This window comes from Ursus americanus, chromosome 34, assembly GCF_024610735.1.
Source record: "Ursus americanus isolate L20-20 chromosome 34, mUrsAme1.1.p, whole genome shotgun sequence".
Taxonomy (NCBI): Eukaryota; Metazoa; Chordata; class Mammalia; order Carnivora; family Ursidae; genus Ursus; species Ursus americanus.
The window spans coordinates 4,356,867-4,377,662 of NC_142160.1; the positions used below are offsets into that span (position 1 = coordinate 4,356,867).

Consider the following 20,796-nt stretch of genomic DNA (forward strand, 5'->3'; position numbering starts at 1 on the left):
CAGATTGGGAGGAAGGCAAAGACAATCGACAGATTGGGAGGAAATATTTTCAAAAGACAAATTTAAATTGTTATCCAAAATATACAAAGAACTCTTAAAACTCAACAATAAAAAACCAAACAATTCAATTAAAAATGAGCCGAAGACCTAAATAGGTACTTCAACAAAGATACATGGGTTACAAGTAAGCATATGAAAAGATGTTTCCTATCATTCATCATCAGAGAAGTGCAAATTAAAACAATGAGATACCACTACACACCTGTCAGAATGGCCAAAATCTGGAACACTGACACCACCAAAAGCCAGTGCAGCAACAGCAACTCACATCATTGCTACTGAGAGTGCAAAATGGTACAGCCACTTTGGAAGACAGTCTGGCAGTTTCTTACAAATCTAACATACTCTTACCATACTACTCTGCAACTGCACTCCTTCATATTTACCGAAATAAAATAAAAACTGATCTCCATATTGAAATATGTACATGGATGCTTATAGCAGCTTTATTCATAAATGCCACAACTTGAAAGTAATCAAGATGTCCTTCAGCAGGTGAATGGATAAATGGCATGTCCAGACAATGGAACATTACTCACTACTAAAAAGAAATGAATTATTAAGCCATGAAAAGACATGAGGAGACCTTAAATTATTAAGAAGTAAAAGAGCTAATCTGAAAAGGCTACATACTGTACAATTCCAACCATATGACATTTGAAAAAGGCAAAACCACAGGTATAGTGAAAAGATCAGTGGTTTCATGGTTTGTGGGGAAGGGATGAATAGGTGAAGGACAGAGGATTTTCAGCTGTGGAAATAGTCTGTATGATACCATATTGGTGGATACATACCTTTACATTTGTCCAAATCAACAGGATGTACAACACCAAGAGTGAGCCCTAATGCAAACCATAGATTTTGAATGATTATGATGTGTCAGTATTCCATTGATTCTAATTCTGGTGGGGGATGCTGATAATTGGGGAAGCTATGCATGTGAGGGGGCAGGGAATATGTGGGAAATCTCTGTACTCTCCCCTCAATTTTTCTGTGAATCTTAAACTGTTCTGAAAAATTGTCTTAGTAAAAAAAACCAGTTTCCAATTATTTATTGGTGTTATACAGAAATATGATTAATTTTGTGTTAACCTCGTGTCATTATGATGTTACCAAACTTAGTAGTTCAAGATTTTTTTCCTTTGACATTCCTTGGAATTTTCATACACACAATCATGTCATCTGCAAATAGGACAGTTTGTTTTCTTCCTAACGTGTATACCTATCTTTTCCAGTTCTGCCTGCACACTGGCTAGGATTTTCAGCTCGATGTTGAATAAAAGTGGTGGTAGTAGTCACTCTTGCCTTATTTTCATTCTTAGGTGAACATTCGATTTTTCATCCTGAGTGGTAATGCTTGCTTTTGCTTTTTTAAGGTGCCTTTTATCAGATTAAGGAAGTCCTTCCTATTCTTAGTCTGTTGAGAGTTTTACCATGAATGGATGTTGAATTTGTCAAATGCTTTTGCATCAACTGGTATGATGTGGTATCTCTTCTTTAGACTGAAGACAGTCTCTTTTTAAACAAAAGAAAACTAAAACAAGGGTAATTCATCGATACATGTATCTAAGATTTTTAAGAGGGAATCTTTATCATGTTTGTTTTTATAAATTCATATGAAAAAGTCTATTTAATGCAATACATAGTAATTAGCATAGTGAAACATCATCAACTTTTTAAAGTATTTTTGTAAATTTGGCAAATGTCCTGAGTCTCCTGCATTTACTACCAAACTTGTATGTTTTCTCCATGGTATCTGCCATCCTGAAAGGAGGGACATCCTTCAAGTCTGTATACTTATATATTCTGCTTAACCTTTTAACATCTTCCTTACAACTAAGCTGTACTCCCCAGTAACACCCACAAGCATCCAGTTCTTCCCATTTCAAGAAATATTTTCTATGAGTTCCCGGGAAAGAAATGTTTTATATCATATAGGCAGCAAAATTTTATATAGTTGTTGAAGCCTAACTACATAAAGGTGATCTAGATTACCTAAGAATATTTTTAGATAGATTGTTAGTATTCACAAAATCTTGCTGAACTCTCTGTAATTGATTTTAATATATTTCTATATATGTACAGCCATAAAATCCCCATTTACACTTCTAAAACAGGTATTTCCAAAAGTCTTTTGAAGATTCTGATCAGATATCTACTTATTAAAAGTCCCTTTCAAATATACTTATGATAAGTATTCTTTTAATGTAGTCTACATGCTATGACATGTTATTTTAAAATAGCCAACTTGCAATAAATTGTACAAAATATACATATATTTTGTTTGTAGAAAGTGAAGGATATATCAAAATTACTTAAAATATCTTTTCGCCACTGTAAGGATTTTAATTTTTCTATGTTTTTGTCTATTAACAAGTATAATTCTTTTGCCTCACTTGAGGAATTATTTAATTCTTATAATTTTGGAGATATATGTAACGTGCCCTTGTTTATTTTCATTTCCTTGATTCAGATTGTGGATTCTGCTCACCTACCGGTTCACACACCAACAATACAGAGAAAGGAATATCATGGTAGTACCCTCTTTCCAAGTAAGGTACTTGATTTAATTATAAGCTTAGTGGTGTCCTGTCAAAATGGGAATAAATTGGTTTTGCTGTTACTGTCTTGGCATTTACCAAAATATTTTGCAGTTACATTCATCAAACCTCCAATCGAATTTAAAAATTAACACAACAGAAAATTCCACTATGAAAATCTTCTTAAGATTTGCATACAGCCAACACAGGGGTAAAACATTTAGTGACAATTTCAGGGGAATGTCTTTTCTATTAAATGGGTTTTGCTGTGTCTGTCAAGTCTCATTTAGAAATTATAGATGATGGTAAGCTAATTAACTGAGCTTTGCCCTGAAATCCGCTCAAGGGATCCACATCCTGTATCTTATAACTTACTCCCAGATAAATTCTAAATTCAGTCGTAATTCAAATGTAAAACTGAAACCATGTAAGTACTAGAAATGTACTAGAAAGTCTTGTAATTTTGGAGGCGAAAAAGTGTTTGTTTTTTGAATCAATGTACTGCCTGTTTAACAAATAATTAAAAATGACCAAAATATTCAAAGCATTCCTCTTTATTAGCAATAAGTAACCAGAGGCTGTAACAAATAGCAATAAAAAGAAAATTCATAAATACAATAAACCTGTTTTCCCAAACCTGATAGCAAATACTATCATAAATGATGAAACACTAAATCTTTTCAATTAAAACCAGAAACAGTATCGAATTACCCCATATCACCATTAGTATTCAGCAGTTTCTAGGAAATACAATAAAAATGAAAAAAAAATGACTGGAATAAACATCGGAATATAAAAGTCTTTCATAAGATTGATATGATTGTTTGCCACGACACCTAAGAGACTCTGGTTTAAAAAAAAAATAAACTACTAAAATTAACAAGGTAATTTGAACATAAGGTAAATCCAAGGTAACACGGGTTATCTCTGTTATATAATGAACACCTAGAAAAGAAACAGAAGATATTTATATGCCAAGATCAACAAAAATGTATGTTAAAGAAAACTAAGAATAAAATAAACATGAGCGTTTTGTCCAAATTAATGTATTATGAGGCAATATCAATTAGAATATCAAAAGTATTTTATTTTCTTCTTTCCTGTTTTCCTCCCTTTTTTCCCCTGGGGTCTTGTGGTTAATCACAGTATATTAAAGAAGGCATACATCTCTGCTTTCTAATGAGAGCCAATAAAGGGAGAAAAAAGTTCAGGCAAATAAGTCGGCATAAAGTTGGAAGATGAAAGTCGGGGTGAGATTAGCCGGAGTTGAGAAATCTGCACGCCCAGTGACGGGGAGGGCCTGCCGAAGAGTCACAAGACAGTCGGTCCCTTAGAAGCCTAGAAGGACTCCCACCCGTGGGAGGCGAGGGTGATGTACAGCTCTGTAAACAGGCAAACTGAAGACCTGAATAGGGAGCAGGGAGCCCCGTCCACACACAGTGCCCACCGCAGGGATTGTAGACTCTGCCCTACTGTCCACCTTACGACGAGGAGAGAGATATACAAAGAAGGAGAGCAAAGCTGCCGACTAGTGTTTGGAGAAGCCAGAGTTTGTTAGGATTTACATATTGCTAATTTATGATAACAGTAATTTTGAGGGCAAAGAGGCCCTTGAAGATCATGAAATGGATAATCCTCGGTGGGTGACTGATTTGTTGCCAATTCTGTGCCAGCATTTGCAGCTTTCTTTGTCGGGGCTTCAGTTAGAAATTTCAGGATGCCCTGTCCCAGAGAGTGACACTGCCTGCTTCACTGGACCTTCCAATTCATGATTATTTTTTTATTGATAGTAGAAAATAAAACACACGATTTGCCAGAGAGGGAATTTTGAAATTATTCTTTCCTTCCAAAGAAGGTATAAAAACCGGGTTATTTTTTGCTTACCCTTTATCAATAAAACATATACACAAAGGCAATTCTCACTCCACCGGCTGATAAGGAATCATTTGAAGGATCTGTCAGTCGAGAAAGCATCTTTGCAAGGTTCAGGATATATTGGCCCAAATAAAAGCCAGGCTTGATTTATTTGGTTCCAAACTGTATTAATGAATATGTGATCACCAATGAAATAACTCTCCTCCTCCTCCTCTTCCTATTCTTGGTAGTTTTGGGGGGATCTCTTGCTCAACATTTCCTAATTATGAAGTAATGAAGGGACAACAATCTTCCATTCTGGTGAGAAAGTGGGGAAGCTGCTTTTCTTGGTACATAAAATGATATTTGGGGCAAGGATCTGTGACCAGAATCACCTCTTCACCATTATGTCGCCGTCAGTGCTTGGTTGGTCTCTCTGTCTTGCAGAGCAAGAGCCACCGGTTTTTCCTCACGTCCTTCACTGCCCCCACCAAGTGTCACCAGTGCACGTCTCTGATGGTGGGTTTGATAAGACAAGGCTGTGCCTGTGACGGTAAGACCCGGGGAAGAGAGGTGCGGGGGGCCGGGGCCGACACCTCTATACTCGCGCGCCCTAGTCCGCAGGGGCTGCCGCGGCAAACACACACCCCGCGTGGCTTATAAACCGACAGTGTATTGCTCACAGGCCAGAAGTCTGAGATGAGGGTGCCAGCGTGGTCCGGTTCTGGTGAGAGCTCCCTTCAGGGGGGCAGACTGCTGACGTCTGCTTGTACCCTCCCAGGGCGAAGGGGCAGGGAACTTTCGGGCGCCTCTTTCACGAGAACATTCATCCCATTCGTGAGGGCTCCACCCTCAGTTCCTCAGCACCTCCTAATACCACCACATTGAGGGGTACGATGTCAACATACGAATTTTGGAGGGACACATTCAGTCCATTGCAATACGTTATTAAGCAAAAATTTTGTTGTCTTTGAATTGCAGAAGCATGGCAGTAAAGCGATCCCTTTGCTAAAAATCTCTGAGTCTGTTTCATATTGGAAAGATTGGACCCATGGCCATTGGGAATGTTTGGGGGGGACCCTGGCACTGCGTGACTCCAGCCTTTTCAGCCCGTGAATGCTGTCCCTGGAAGTCCTGCTGTGTGGTCTGCAGGCAGGGCCGCGTCTATTGAGAACACGTATTTAGATCTTTGTTCTCTGTAGCACTGGCACAGCATGAGGACGAAATTCTCTAGCTAGTGCGGCAGGGAAACGGAATGCTGGCGTGAGCTGTAATGGCTTTATCCGACTCATTTAATTTATTGCGGTAAATATTATTTTAAGGGAGCAATGTGCTTCTGGAAATATCAAACAGTGGATCACTGTGCCCTCAGACAAGGAATGAGGAAAACATCTAGGGAACAGACTCTGTGCCCGTGGGTTCCCTCAGCCAGTCCTGTCCAGTGCTCACTCCAGGACACCACACTGAGCAGGACAACTTTCCTGCCCTCAGCACTGCCACGGCTGAAGCCACCTTAACCACAAACGCAACCTAGTGCATGAAACAAAACAGGATTTAAAACGGGGAATTAGGCACTTAGCATATCCTTCCAGGGCCTCGGAGCAGGCTTTGAGCTGAGTACTCAGGAGTGTCTCCTGCCTTCAGTGCGGCTGGGTCTCCGCTGAGCCTGGTATTATGTATCTATTGGTATGATGTCTCTTTATTCCCTTCAAAAAGCATGTGGGTTCTCATGTCACACAACCTGTGTAGAAAAAGCTCCAAGAGCTTGTCCAGTGCCTTCTCAACAGAAGAAAGGTGCCCTCTGTCCAGACGCACAGGAAGGCATGGGAACAGCCTATGAAGGCCATGTCTGGGTAAGTGTCATTATTTGGGGTTTAGATGAACTCTTGATAAGTTTATTAATCAGCTCGCACTCCGTGAGCACATTTGTAAAAAAAAAAAAAAAAGGATATAACAGATTATACAATACAAATTATATGCAAATGAACGTACTTGTTCCACCTTGAGAAGATAGTTTGAGAACAAATTTAGCTGTCCCCGGTAGGATATTTTGAAATGTTGCAAAGTTTTCTGTTCAAGCCTTACCCTGTGATGAACAAATGTGAAAACTAATGATGGAACTTTGAATTCCAGTCAGCAATGACAGATTTTGAGACTACAAGTAAAATAACCTTTTTGAGAAATATTTAAAATCTGAGTTGAATTTCAGGCATGGTGTTACCAAATTTGAATTTAGTGTTACCAGAGACAAAGAAATTATTTGAATAAATTGCTAGTGTTAATCGAAATGGTGTCAATCGTATTTTCTCCCGAGATATTCAGTCTTCACGGGAATTTCCTTGTTTTTTTAAAATTTCAAGTATGTTATACACAGTTCTGTTCCACATCTTTAATAAGAAAAGTGAGAGATTTATAACATGTTTATTATTTTAATTTTATATGTAATAATTGGATAGTATTTGATGTTTCAGCTCAGATTGTTTTTGTTGTTATTCTTGTTTTTTAAATCAAAACTGAAGATCCCAAAGAAAGCAGGGGTGAAGAAAGGATGGCAGAGAGCACTGGCTATAGTGTGTGACTTCAAGCTCTTCCTGTATAATATGGATGAAGAAAAAGACTCAAAACCCAAAGTTGTCGTGAGTCAAGTGATTGACATGAGGTAAGCTTTGAAAGAGAGAATTTTTTTATTTAAAAAAATGGGAATAAAAATAGCTTCTGATATTTTCTTTAAATAGTGTTGTCATTAAAATTTAACTTTATGTTAAAGTTCCTAATTTTCTCCATTGCCATGTAAATGTCAAAGTAGAAGTTTTTTGCCTAAGTTTGCATCACCATCCCTAAGGCATGGATTATAATTCAGTGTGATATTTTAAGAGTTTTTTACTCAAAAGTTATCTTCTTGTGTGTGTGTGTGTGTGTGTGTGCGCGTGTGTGTCCGGCAAGAGAAGAAATAGCATCTCAAAACCAGACACTCTTCGTAGTGAGATGTAATTCACACACCATAAATGTCACCATTTTAAAGTGTGCAATTCACTGGTTTTTAATATGTTCACAAGGTTGTACAACCATCACCACAATCTAATTTTAGAACATTTTTGTCATGCCAAAAAGAAACCATATCTGCATTAGCAGTCATTCTACCTTCTCCCTTGCCCCAAGCCCCTGGCAGCCACGAACCTGTTTCTGTCTCTATGGATTTACCCACTCTGGTTATTTCATATAAATGGAATCATATGTGAGGCTTGCCATTAGCTTCCTTCACTGAGCATACTGTTTCCAAGCTTCCTCCATGTCGCCTGTATCCATATTTCATTACTTTTTATGGCTTATGCTCTTTTTCAGGTTGAGGAAATTCCCTTCCATTTCTAGTTTAAGTGTTTTTATCGGGAAAGGGTGTTGGATTTTGATAAATGCTTTTGCTGTGTCTATTGAGGGGATCATATGGTTCCCCCCCCCTTTATTAACATGGTGTATTACATTGATTGATTTTTTAAATATAGAACCTAGCTTACATTCCTGGGATAAGTCCCACTTGGTTATGATGTGGGAAAATAAGGAATACTCTTTTTACATGCTGCTGGATTGGACTTGCTGGAATTTATTAAGGATTTTTCCATCTGTATTAATATAGAATACTGGTCTATAGTTTTCTTTTATTAGATATTTTTGCCTGGTTTTGGTGAGAGTAACAATGGCCTCAGAATGAGTTAGAAAGTACTCTTTTCCCTCTTAATTTTTGGAAGAGTTTGTGAAGGACTGGTATTAAATATGTTTGGTAGAATTCACTAATGAAGCCATCTGGTCTTGAACTTTTATTTATGGGAAGTTTTCTGATTACTATCTCAATCTCTGCTTGTTAAAAATCCATTCAGATGTCTGTATCTTCCTGAGTTAGCTTCAATACTTTGCGTTTTCTAGGGATTTTTCTATTCTTTTAGATTTTCTAATTTTTTGGGCATGTGATTGTTCATAGTATTCCCTTATGCTTCTTTTTTTCTGAAAGGTCAGTTATGTTCCCTCTCTCATTTCTGATTTTAGTAATTTGAACCTTCTTTCATTTTTTTCTTGGTTTAGCTAAAGGCTTGCCAATTTTGTTAATCCTTTAAAGAACCAACTTCTGCTTTTCTTGATTTTCTCTTATTTTTCTATATTATGTTTATTATTGTTTAATTTTCACTCTATTCTTTGTTATTTCCTTCCTTTTGCTTATTCTGGGTTTAGCTTGCTCTTCTTTTTCTAGTTTACTAAGGTGAAAAAGTTAGGTTATTGAGTTGAGATCTTCATCCAATTTTTCCTTTGTCCCCTTTTGTCTCTTCTCTTACTTTGGGATTCCCACGATGTATATCTTAGCATTATTTATGGTGTCCTGCAGGTCTCTGAGGCTCTGTTCGTTTTTCTTCATTCTTTTTTCTTTTTCTTAGATTGGATAATATTAATTGACCTATCTTCAAGTTCAGTGATTTTGTCTTCTGCCTACTCAAATCTGTTTTTGAGCCCAATTAGTGAATTTTTCATTTCAGTTATTTTACTCTTCAACTTCAGAATTTCTATTTGGTTCTTTTTTCTTTTTTACAATTCTGAATTCCTTATTGATATTTTCTATTTGGCGAGACATCATTCCTAAAGTTTCCTTTAGTTCTTTAGCCATGGCTTCCTTTAGGTCTTCAAGCATATTTAAAATAGCTGATTTAAATCGTTGTCTAATAAATTCAATGTCTGGGTTTCCTGGGGAACAGTTTTTACTGGCTGCATTTTTCCTGTGTATTGGTCATGCTTTTGTGTTTCTTTGCATGTCTTATAAATTTTTCTTAAAAACTGGACATTTCAGATAATGAACTTGGCAACTCTGGTAATCAAATTCCACCCCCTCTCCAGGATTTGTTGTTGTTGTTACTTGTAATTGTTGTTTGTTTCTTTGGTGACTTTTCTGAATTAATCTGTAAAGTCTTTATTCTTTGTCTTGTGTAGTCACTGAAGTCTCTACTTTGGTAGCTTAGTGGTCAGCTAATGATTGTGCAGAGACTTTTTTAAGCATGGGATCCAGTATATCTCCCAGTCTTTGTGGAAGGGCTTTGTGTGCAAATTGGGGCACTCCTTCAGTACTCAGCCAGGCAGCTGACCACATTGTCTTAGCCTTTACTTTGTACTTGTACAAGTCCTCAAGAGTAATGGAAGAAATAATGGCTGAAAACTTCCTAAATCTGATGTAAACATTAATCTATACATCCAAGTCAGCAGGAAGTGAGAATGTAAGGCCTTCTTAGGTCTTCCCTGAGTATAGCACAGCCCCAGGGATGCTCATAGCCTGTACATGTGCATCGACAGCTAGATTCCTAGCAATGTGCCCAAGCTTTTCAAAGACCCTATGGACATCTCACTTCCTACCTCATCTTTTTAAGATTTTTGATTAATCTCTTTTTTGTTAAAAAAAAAAAATCTCTGTTTTGTTAAACACTGCCTAGGCAGCTGTGTAGTTAAGATGCTTCCATGTAGCTGTTTTCTTTAAGTGCCCCCAAGGATAGATTTTTCAAGCTTGGAGAGCTCTGGGTTAAGTCAAATACACCAGTTTCTTTCTCATACCTCCTCCTCTTTTCTGCAACCCCACCCCACCCCCCCGTATCCACTGGCTTCTAGGATGCACTGTAAATGCAGGATGCCATTTTTCAAGGCTACTAAGGAGCTGGAAAATGGAGTATGCAACTAGGGCAAGTTAAATCACCACAAAGCTCATGATTCCTACCAAGATTTAGCGTTTTTTTTGTTTTGTTTTGTTTTGTTTTAATAAATCCTCCTCAGATTGCCACAAACTTTGGTTAATTTATAGAGTTCTGAAACAGTTGATTCTGATGAATTTTACCAGTTTTTTCAATCTTTTTCTTTTTTTTTTTATGAAGGAGAGAATCTTCAGAGATCCTTACTCTGCCATTTTTGCAGATGTCTCTTTAAGTATTTATTATTAAATAATACTGAATCAGTGAACCTGTAGCAAGTATATCTTATTGAAAGAAATGCAATAATATGTTCTCTCCTCCCCCCTGCCTGTTCTGAATCTTTAAAGCCCCTTTACACATTCCTCTTATTGTATCTGGGTATCTGTCCTTGGCCTTTTACTCTTCCCCATCTGCACACACTCAAAGTGATCCCATCATTTCCTGGAGCTCCTCGTATCCCCTGCACCATGATGACATGCTCTGCCTAAAAGTTCTATCACAGATTATTTGGGTCTCCATATTCATCCTGTCTTATTTTGATTCCTTACTCAAAAACTCTGTACTATATCCTTCACACTAGTTAATGTCACCCTTGTCAGAAATTTGATAGTACCTTGAATAACTGGCACAGGAAATCAGATTATCTTGAAGATGACTTTAAAAGATTAGTCTGGCAGTAGATTTTTTTTTTTTATAAGATAGCGATAGAGAGAGAGTGTGTGTGTGTGTTTGGTGTGGGGGATGGGAAATGAAAGCAATGCTGGAGTCCAGTCCAGCTTGCAATCATCCATTCTTCAGACTGAATGAGTACCTGCACTAATGTGATGGCTCCAGGAATTACAAAAGAAGAGATAGGTACAAGAAATACTACTAAGGTGATCTCATAGAGAAAGGAAAATGAAGAAAAGAGTAATAATAATAGATGGTGCCAAGGTTTTAAGTGATGAAGAATAAGAAAGGGTGACAGCAGTAAAGTTATAATGGAGAATGATCATATTGGGTGAAAGACATAACTTAGTTTTAGATGTTGAAGAAGTAGAAAATTACCAAGTGAGCCGGATCAAACAGACTTCTACTTTCAACCAAAATGGAGTAACAGGCTCAGAGTGCGGGACTGGCTCAGTCAGAAGAGCATGTGACTCAATCTCAGGGTTGTGAGTTTGAGCCCCATACTGGGTGGAGAGATTACTAAAAATAACTTTTTTTTTCTTTAAATGGAGTAACAGGGACCATATTTAACCTTCTCTCTGAAACAACCAAGAAAGTGATTTAAGGTGCTAGACATCAGATAATAAAAGGCAGTGACCCCTAAAAAGTGGAAACAAATGAGGTGATCTCTATATTTGCCTCAAGTTACTGCCTTGTGAGAGTTTCTGGGAAATAACACAGGAAGCGGAATTCCAGGCAGAGCCAGGTAGATTCCTAGAGTTGAAGACAGGGAGCCGAGAAAGAGACAGAGAAATCTCCAGGGATCTACATAAGATCTCATTCAAGGAGTCAGCAGATTACTGATCAGCATACGCATGTGAGGAAACTACCAGAGGCCAGTGAAAGAACCACCTGAAGGATTAGAGAGAAGAGTGTGTATTCCAACCAGCCAGACTGGAAACCTTGAGATAAATGAATAACTCTGTAGCTACTAAGTAATTGATTTTTAATTAAATATTATCCCAGAAAGAAAATTCCAAGTCCAAACAGTTTCACTGAGGTTTTTTTTTTTTTTTTTCATTTTTGACACAATACCAATTCTACATAAAATTTTCCAGGAAATTGAAGAGCAGGTTCCTAACTCATTCTATGGGACCTGCATTACCTTGATACCAAAGCCAGACAAGAAAAGTACAAACCTTTCTTCTCAAACTATTCCAAAACAGACAAGGGGAAGGAAAACTGCCAAATTCATTCTATGAGGCCAGTATCACTGTGATACCAAAACCAGATAAAGACACCACTAAAAAAGAGAATTACAGGCCAGTATCTCTCATGAATATAGATGAAAAATTCTTCAACGAAATATTAGCAAACCAAATCCAATAATACATTAAAAAATCATACAGCACACATCAAGTAGGATTAATTTCTGGGACACAATGGTGGTTCAATAGTCACAAAACAATCAACATGATATGTCACATCACTGATAGGGTAAAAACCATATGATGATTTCAATAGATACAGAAAAAGCATTTGACAAAGTACAATGTCCATTCATGATAAAAAACGTTCTGCAAAGTAGGTCTAGAGGGAATAAAGCTCAACATAATAAAGGCCTTATATGGAAAACGCACAACCAACATCATACTCAATGATGAAAAACTGAGAGCTTCTCCCCTAAGGTCAGGAACAAGACAAGAATGTCCACTCTCACCACTTTTATTCCACACAGTACTGGAAGTCCTAGCCACAGCAATTAGACAACATAAAGAAATAAAAGGTATCCAAACTAGTAAGGAAGAAGTGAAACCCTTGCTATTTGCACAAGACATGACACTATATATAGAAAGCCCTAAACACTCCACCAAAAAACTGGTAGAGTTGATAAATGAATTTGGTAAAGTCACAGGACACAAAATCAATGTATAGAGATCTGTTGCATTCCTATATACTAATAATGAAGCGGTAGAAAGTGAAATTAAAAAAATAATCCCATTTACAATTGCACCAAAGACAAGAAAATATCTAGGAATAAACTTACCCAAAGAAGTAAAAGACCAATACCCTTAGAAAACACTAAAAGAAAGAAATTCAAGACAATGCAAAGAAATGGGAGCATATTCCATGCTTTTGGATTGAAGAACAAATATTGTTAAAATGCCTATAGTACCCAAAGCAATCTACAGATTTAATGCAATCCCTATCAAAATACCAGTAGCATCTTTCACAGAAGGAGAACAAACAATCCTACAATTTTTATGGAACCACAGAAGGCCTCGAATAGCCAAAGCAATCTTGAAAAAGAAAAAACTGAAAGTATCAAAATTCCAGATTTCAAGTTATATTACAAAACAGTAGTAATTAAAACAGCATGGTACTGGCATAAAAATAGGCACACAGATGAACAGAATAGAACAGAAAATCCAGAAATAAACCCGTAATTATATGGCCAATTAAACTTTGACAAGGGAGGAAAGAATATACAACAGGAAAAAGACTGTCTCTTCAACAAACGGTGTTGGGAAAACTGGATAGCCACGTGCAAGAGAATGAAGCTGGGCCACTTTCTCTCACCATCTGCAAAAATAAACTCAAAATGGGTTAAATACCTCAATGTGAGACCTGAAGCCATAAAAATCCTTGAAGAGAGCATAGGCAAGAATTTCTCTGACATCAGCTGAAGTAACTCTTTTTTAGATATGTCTCCTGAGGCAAGGGAAATAAAAGCAAAAATAAACTGCTGGGACTACATAAAAAAAAAGTTTCTGCGTGACAAAAGCAACAATCAACAAAACTAAAAGGCAACCTACTGTATAGAAGATATTTGCAAATGGCACATCTGATAAATGGTTAGTATCCAAAACATATAAAGAACTAATACAATTCAATGCCCCAAAATCAAATAATTCAATTTAAAAATGGACCGAAGACATGAACAGACATTTCTCCAAGAAAACATCCAGACGGCAAACAGACATATGAAAAGATGTTCAACATCACTCGTCATCAGGGAAATGCAGATCAAAACTACAATGAGACATCACCTCCCACCTGTCAGAATGGCTAAAGTAAAAAACACAAGAAACCACAAGTGTTGTCAAGGATGTGGAGAAAAAGGAACCATCTTACATTGTTGGTGGGAATGCAAACTGGCACAGTCACTGTGGAAAAAAGTATGAAGGTTCCTCAGAAAGTTAAAAATAGAACTACCCTACAATCCAGTGATCGCACTACTGGGTATTTACCCCAAAACACTTTATTCAAAGGAATACATGCATCCCTATGTTTATTGCCACATTATTTACAATAGCTCAACCAGGAAAGCAGCCCAAGTGTCCATTGACAGATGAATGGATAAAGAAGATGTGGTACACACACACACACACACACACACACACACACACACACACAGAGGAATATTATCCGGCTATAAAAAAGAATGAAATCTTGCCATTTGCAACAACATGGATAGAGCTAGAGAGTATAACGTGAAGCAAAACAAGTCAGTCAGAGAAAGACAAATCCATATGATCTCACTTATATGTGGAATTTAAGAAACAAATGAGCAAAGGAAGAGAGAGAGAGAGAAATCAAGAAAAAGACCCTAACTATAGGGAACAAACTGATGGTTACCAGAGGGGAGGTGGGTGGGAGGAAGGGGGAAATAGGAGATGGGGATTCAAGAGTACACTTACCATGATGAAATAAAATGAGATAAAATAAAATATTTAAAAAAGCACAAACCAATATTCTTTGTAAACTTAGTTGCAAAAAGTCTTTACAAAATGTTAGTAAATCAAATCCAATGTTAAGTAAAAATTATATTGCATTATGAACAAGTATAACTCAGGAAGGTTGGATTAATATTCCAAAATCAATTTACTATGTTAACATAAGAAAAAAAGAGCATTCCAACAGATACAGTAAACGCATTTGACAAAATCACATTTATTCTTGATGAACTCTTAGAAGGGAGCTTCCTCATCCTGATAAGGGCATCTATGAAAATCTTGTTAACATTATAGTTAGTGGCAAAAGACTCAATACTTTCTAAGATCAGAAGCAAGACAAGGATGTTTACTCTCACCACCCTGATTTATTTAACATTGTACTGGGAATCCTAGCCAGGGAAGAAAAAGAAATAAAATACATCCAGGTTGGAAAAAAGGAAGCAAAGTTATTCATAGACAAAATGAACATCTATGAAGAAAATCCAAAGCCATTTATAAAAAAGTTATTAGAACTAATATATGAATTTAGCCAGTTTGCATGATACATGACCAATATATAAAAATGGACTGTACTTCTTTATACTAACGACAACTAATCAGAAATTGAAATTAAATAAGCAGTACCATTTGCAATAGCATCAAAGCGTATTAAAAGTTAGGAATCAATCTGACAAAAGATGTGTAAGACTTGTACACTGAAACTATAAAATATTGATTAAAAAATTAACAAAGACCTAGGGGCGCCTGGGTGGCACAGCGGTTAAGCGTCTGCCTTTGGCTCAGGGCGTGATCCCAGCGTTATGGGATCGAGCCCCACATCAGGCTCCTCCGCTATGAGCCTGCTTCTTCATCTCCCACTCCCCCTGCTGTGTCCTTCTCTCGCTGGCTGTCTCTATCTCTGTTGAATAAATAAATAAAATCTTTAAAAAAAAAAAAATTAACAAAGACCTAAATAAATGGAGAGTGACTGTGTTCATGCATTGGAAAAGTCAGTATTTTAAAAATGTGAGTGTTCCCAAAACTGATCTATATTTTCAACACAACCTTAATCAAAATTCCAGCAGGTTTTTTCATTTTTTTAGAAATTGACAAGTTAATTCTAAAATTCATAGGGAAATGCAGAGGTAGAAATGCAAAGAGTTTCAAAACAACTTTGAAAAAAAGAAGAAATCCAGAAATACATACACAAATACATGCATGTATAAAACATTTATAATATACATACAAAATATATTTGCAAATATACAAAAATATATTTACATATATATACGTAATAGATTTGTGTATGTATTTCTGGATTTTCTATTCTATTAATGGACAGTTGATCCCAGAACAACACAGGTTTGTACCGCGCGGGTCCACTTAACATGCAAATTTTTTTTGATAAATACAGTACAGCATACTGTACTGTAAATGTATTTGCTTTTCCTTATGATTTGAATAACATTTTCTTTTCTCTAGCTTATTTTATTATAAGAATTTAGAATATGTGTTATATATAAAATATATGTATATTTTATATATATATAATACGGAATATATGTTAATCTACTTGTTTATGTTATCAGTAAGACTTCCAATCAACACTAGGCTACTAGCAATTAAGTTTTTGGGGAGTTAAAAGTTACACAGATTTCTGACTGCATGGGGATGGTCAGTGCCCCTAACCCCTACATTGTTCAAGGATCAACTGTATATAATATTTTCTACAATTTGTAAAGGCTATCAACAAATGATACTGGAATTTTAGATATTTGTATGCAAAAAAAACTGCTTTGGAAAAGTTTGGCAGTTCCTTGAAAAGTTAAATGCACACCTATGATATCATGAGAGACTGGAATACCCGGAAATACTCCCAGGTATTTCCCCAAGAGAAATCCTATGTCCATGAAAGATACACATGAATATTCATAACAGCTTTATTCAAAATAGCCAAACTTGAAAGGACCCAAATGTCCATTATTGGGTGAATGGGTACGTTGTGGCATAGCCATACAATGGAATATTGCTCACCAATAAGAAGAAATTTAGTATTCATCGTGCAACATGAATGAATCTCAAGATAATTATGCTGAGAAAAAGCAGCCAGGCAGAAAAAAATACATATTGTATGTCTCCACTTATATAAAATGCCAGAAAATTCAAATTAATCTGAAGTGCCAGGGAGCAGATGAGCGACTGACTGGGGAGGGATTACAAAGCAGTCCCAGGCAACTTTTTCAGGGGATGGACATGTTCATCATGGACGTTTTGTGGTGATGGTTTCATAGGTGTATACATAATCAAAACTTTTTCAATTGTTCACTTTATAAATATATGCAGTTATATGTCAAGTATAAATTAGTAACATTAAAAAAAATCTGTCAGATCAGCTGATCTGAGGGCACAAGGCCCTTATTCTAGGCAGTGGCTTTGGAGTCAGTCAGGTGCTCTATTCCAGTCCGTGAGGACTGTCTGAATTGGGGTCAGCCTAGAGTTTACTTGGGTTTTCTTTCTTTCTTCCTTTTTTTCTTTTTAATTAATTTATTTGAGAGAGGGAGAGAGTGCATGAGTGAGAGAAAGACAAAGGGAGGGGGAGAGGAGAATCAGACTCCCCACTGAGAGGGGAGCCTGCCATGAGGCTCGATTCCACAACCCTGAGATCAAAACCTAAACCAAACCAAACTCAGCCATCTGAGCCACCCAGGCTCCCCTGCTTGGGTTTTCTAATATGCTGCTGGCTGAGCACTGCTGATACAATATTGTGACTGCTGTCAGTCACTACAAAAAAGAGGGTCCAAAATCAATGAAATTGAAATTGATGATTATGTTTATATATTGTTTTACTCACTTTTAGGTGATTCTACTCACTTTCAGTGTCTTGCTTTTCCTTCAGGGATGGAGCATTTTCTGTCAGTTCCGTCTGGCCGTCCGATTTTATTCCTGCACGGAGAAAGGAAATGCCCCGTATGTTTAAAGTAAGCATGCGTGCTGCCACTGGATCTCTGATGGTACAGTTTGCTTCAGCCCATTCTCGGCTGTCGATAGAGGGTCAACGCCCTTTGTGCTGCTGAAGGTCACTGGAGGTTGAGATTTCAGAAGTGCTGGGGGATCATGTCCCCCTTCCCACCTCCAACTTGCCACAATAATTCTACCCCCCTATTTCTATTTGGGGATAATGTAAAGAGCTTTCTACATGAGCCACAATGTACATGAGTACATTCATCCTACAGTTAAATCTAAGCCTTAAAATGCAGATGTTCCTGAGGAGGTCTGTTCATCCCACACAATAAGGTAAAAGGACAGATACCAGGTCTATAGCTGAGAACAGACGCTTACACAGCAGAGTGGTATTGGGAGTACGAACAATAGGGGAAAAACAGTGACAAAGTGAGACGCCCTCCTTCAAGGTTATCATGACAGATGGTTCATCGTGGACCTGAGTGTGCGGCTTCTGAAACTAGAAGCACTTTGTAAAATTGTTTCCTTTGAGGCAACCTTCTGAAGTCACTTCCAATTCAAACCAAGATTACAAAACAAAAAATCAAGGATGAATGTACTTTAGCAATCTTTTAAAAAATTAAAAGATTTATTTATTTTAAAGGGAGAGAGAGAAAGTGCCTGTACAGGGGGTAGGGGCAGAGGGAGAGGGAGAGAGAAACACAAACAGACTCTGTGCTGAGCATGGAGCCTGACTTAGGTCTCCATCTCACAACCCCGAGATCATGACCTAAGCCAAAACCAAGAGTAGCACATTCAACCAATAGTGCCACCCACGCACCCCTGCAATCTCTTAAAAAATAAACACTCCGCTCTTTAAAATTCATATAAAAAATTAAAGTGATTTTGGAAGTGATTCTCTATCTATAAAGTGACAGAGAAAGCAAAGGACTGCAGTCCCCTCGTGACCCAGGTGGTTACAGTCAACCCATGACTCTTGTATTTAACAAAGGCTGCACAAGGGTATCCTAGTTCCTCAGTCCAGGGATAGAAATCTATGTAGACTCTACCCAACCACCCAGAAACCCTACAAAGGCCTGGCCATTGGTACTGACTTAGGAAGCAGGAATTTATTATGCTACTGCTGCTTAATTGATGTTTACAAAAGAAAGTTTTACATATGAATTTAGAGTGCTGCTAGGCTAAGAATATATTTTTAAATTTAAATTTTATTTGCCATTCACTAGTAGTGATGTAAATCATTGGCACGTAGCAGCCAGGAAAGCATAAGTACTTCTAAGTATTTGTGACTTAACAACAAAAGACCCTTGAATGTTGCATAATATCCAAATTGATTACGATGACTGCAATTAAGACACATTGCCTGACTGCAATTAAGACACTTACCAAAAGGTACAAAGCTGTGTCTAGAATTGAAGAAACAGAGAGGCTCAGAGTGGGGGTTCTGGCATCATACTGCTAGCAATTTTCACCACTGTGCCTGTCTTCTCACTTGTAAAATGGACAGAACAGTGGTGTCCCCCTGTTGAGTTTTCCACGGGGATTAAATCAATTAACATATGTACATTCCTTAGAGCAGTTCCTGGACAGAGTCAACACTCAATAGATGGTAACTATTTTCATTATGAAGCTCAATATTATTTGGACAGAGTACCCAGTATTTTTATGAGGTCAAAATAGAAGTGATTCTGACATTTTGCTTTTGGCCTGGGTTCTGATGCTCACGTCATTTATTCTACTAACCAGGGACAGGGTGATAAACAGTATTACAAGTATCATCTACCCATGGTGATATTGATGAAAAACTCTAAACAGGCTGGCATAAAGAGTTCTGCTTTCTTATAACTGAGATATTCCTTAAATCATTGCAGGTCACAGCTTCTCAGTTCTCAGCGCCTGGCAATAGGTACTCAGTACCAATCCTAGCAGACAGCGAGAATGACAAGTGTGAGTGGGTGGGAGTGCTGAGTGACTTGCACACGATGCTGAGAAAAAGTCACTCCAGAGACCACTCAGTCTATGTGCTGAAAGAGGCTTATGATAGCAGTCTGCCCCTTATCAAAACCACCCAGACAGCTGCAATCATAGGTATGGATTTACAACATTTATGCCTGAGGTTCGTATGCCTCACCCCAATCTCCACATCGAGATCTGAAAACCATCCCTTTATTCATAACTCATGTGTCAGCCAAACCTGACTGACTGGGGCTGTTGGGGGTCTTCCCCACAGCCCACCCACCCATTACTACTCTGCAAAAATATTAATATCCTTCATTCTATGATGGTTCCCCAGGCCCTGTGCCAAATGACGTCTCTTTAATATACAGTAATACCTTTCTTGAGTCTGGATAATTGACTCCCCAAACCCATCTGGCTCCAATGCACGAGCGGTGTGACCCTGTTTAGTCACTGTGAACTATCTACCTCGAGGGCAGAGACTATCTTTCATACCTGTATTCCCAATGCCCAGAACTCAATACGTAAATGAAAAATAAGTGACCAGATGAGTGAATTGCCAAGATCAATATTCAATAAACAATTTTTATTTCCCAAACATCATTTCTTTTGCCTTTGCTATTTACTGCTGTGTAACATGGAACCTGTTACTACCGTGCTCATGCGTTAAGTGCAGATAATTCCTGCTTTCCAGTTATGAAGAGGGTTAAGTAAGCTAATACATGGAAAGTTCTGTGCTTTGAATTTAAGGCATTCGCTCAATAAATGCTATCCTTGCACTCTGAGTTGTAGTTCTTGCTGTGTTCTTACACACCCCCAATGCTGTTACAGTTCAGGCCAGGAGCACCCACAAATTAAATGATACAATTTTTTTTCTGTTCATGAGATAGTTACTTACAGATAGCAAATAAAGAAATACACCATTGCTTAGATATTATCTTCAAGTATTCATAAAGATAATGATCTTTCTAATGAGAAAAGTCATGTTTTATTTTACTTCTATAATCTGAAAGAAAACTACTGCAAATTATTATTATTGTTTCTTTTCATTTTTATATATGCTAAATATGTATCTAATTTGACTTTTAAACTTCTTCCATACTGATACATTTGTCCAGTTTATTTTAATAGCTTTACTTAATGTTCACCCCCCCCACATAAAAATCCTTGACGTTTATATTTATGTGTCAAATATAGATCACAACAGAATCGCTCTGGGAAATGAAGAAGGGTTATTCGTGGTGCACGTTACCATAGATGGTAAGGAGAGTCTTTACTGTCCTGGAGTTATAACTAAAAATAACAATATCAGATTTGTTCTCTTTCATTCTGTAAAAGAAATCTTCCAGA

At 37.3% G+C, this 20,796-nt stretch overlaps 1 protein-coding gene across 1 annotated transcript in view; it reads left to right on the forward strand.

Annotated features, from left to right (window-relative positions):
* The window catches only part of LOC123776454 (serine/threonine-protein kinase MRCK alpha-like), a 60,804-nt gene that overhangs the window by 29,617 nt on the left and 10,391 nt on the right, over window positions 1-20,796 (forward strand). The window contains exons 6-12 of the mRNA XM_087858842.1: window positions 2,534-2,617; window positions 4,902-5,007; window positions 6,171-6,307; window positions 6,974-7,113; window positions 17,426-17,507; window positions 19,362-19,578; window positions 20,644-20,706. Of these exons, the coding sequence (XP_087714968.1) occupies window positions 2,534-2,617; window positions 4,902-5,007; window positions 6,171-6,307; window positions 6,974-7,113; window positions 17,426-17,507; window positions 19,362-19,578; window positions 20,644-20,706 (829 nt within the window). The remainder of the gene's footprint in view (window positions 1-2,533; window positions 2,618-4,901; window positions 5,008-6,170; window positions 6,308-6,973; window positions 7,114-17,425; window positions 17,508-19,361; window positions 19,579-20,643; window positions 20,707-20,796) is intronic.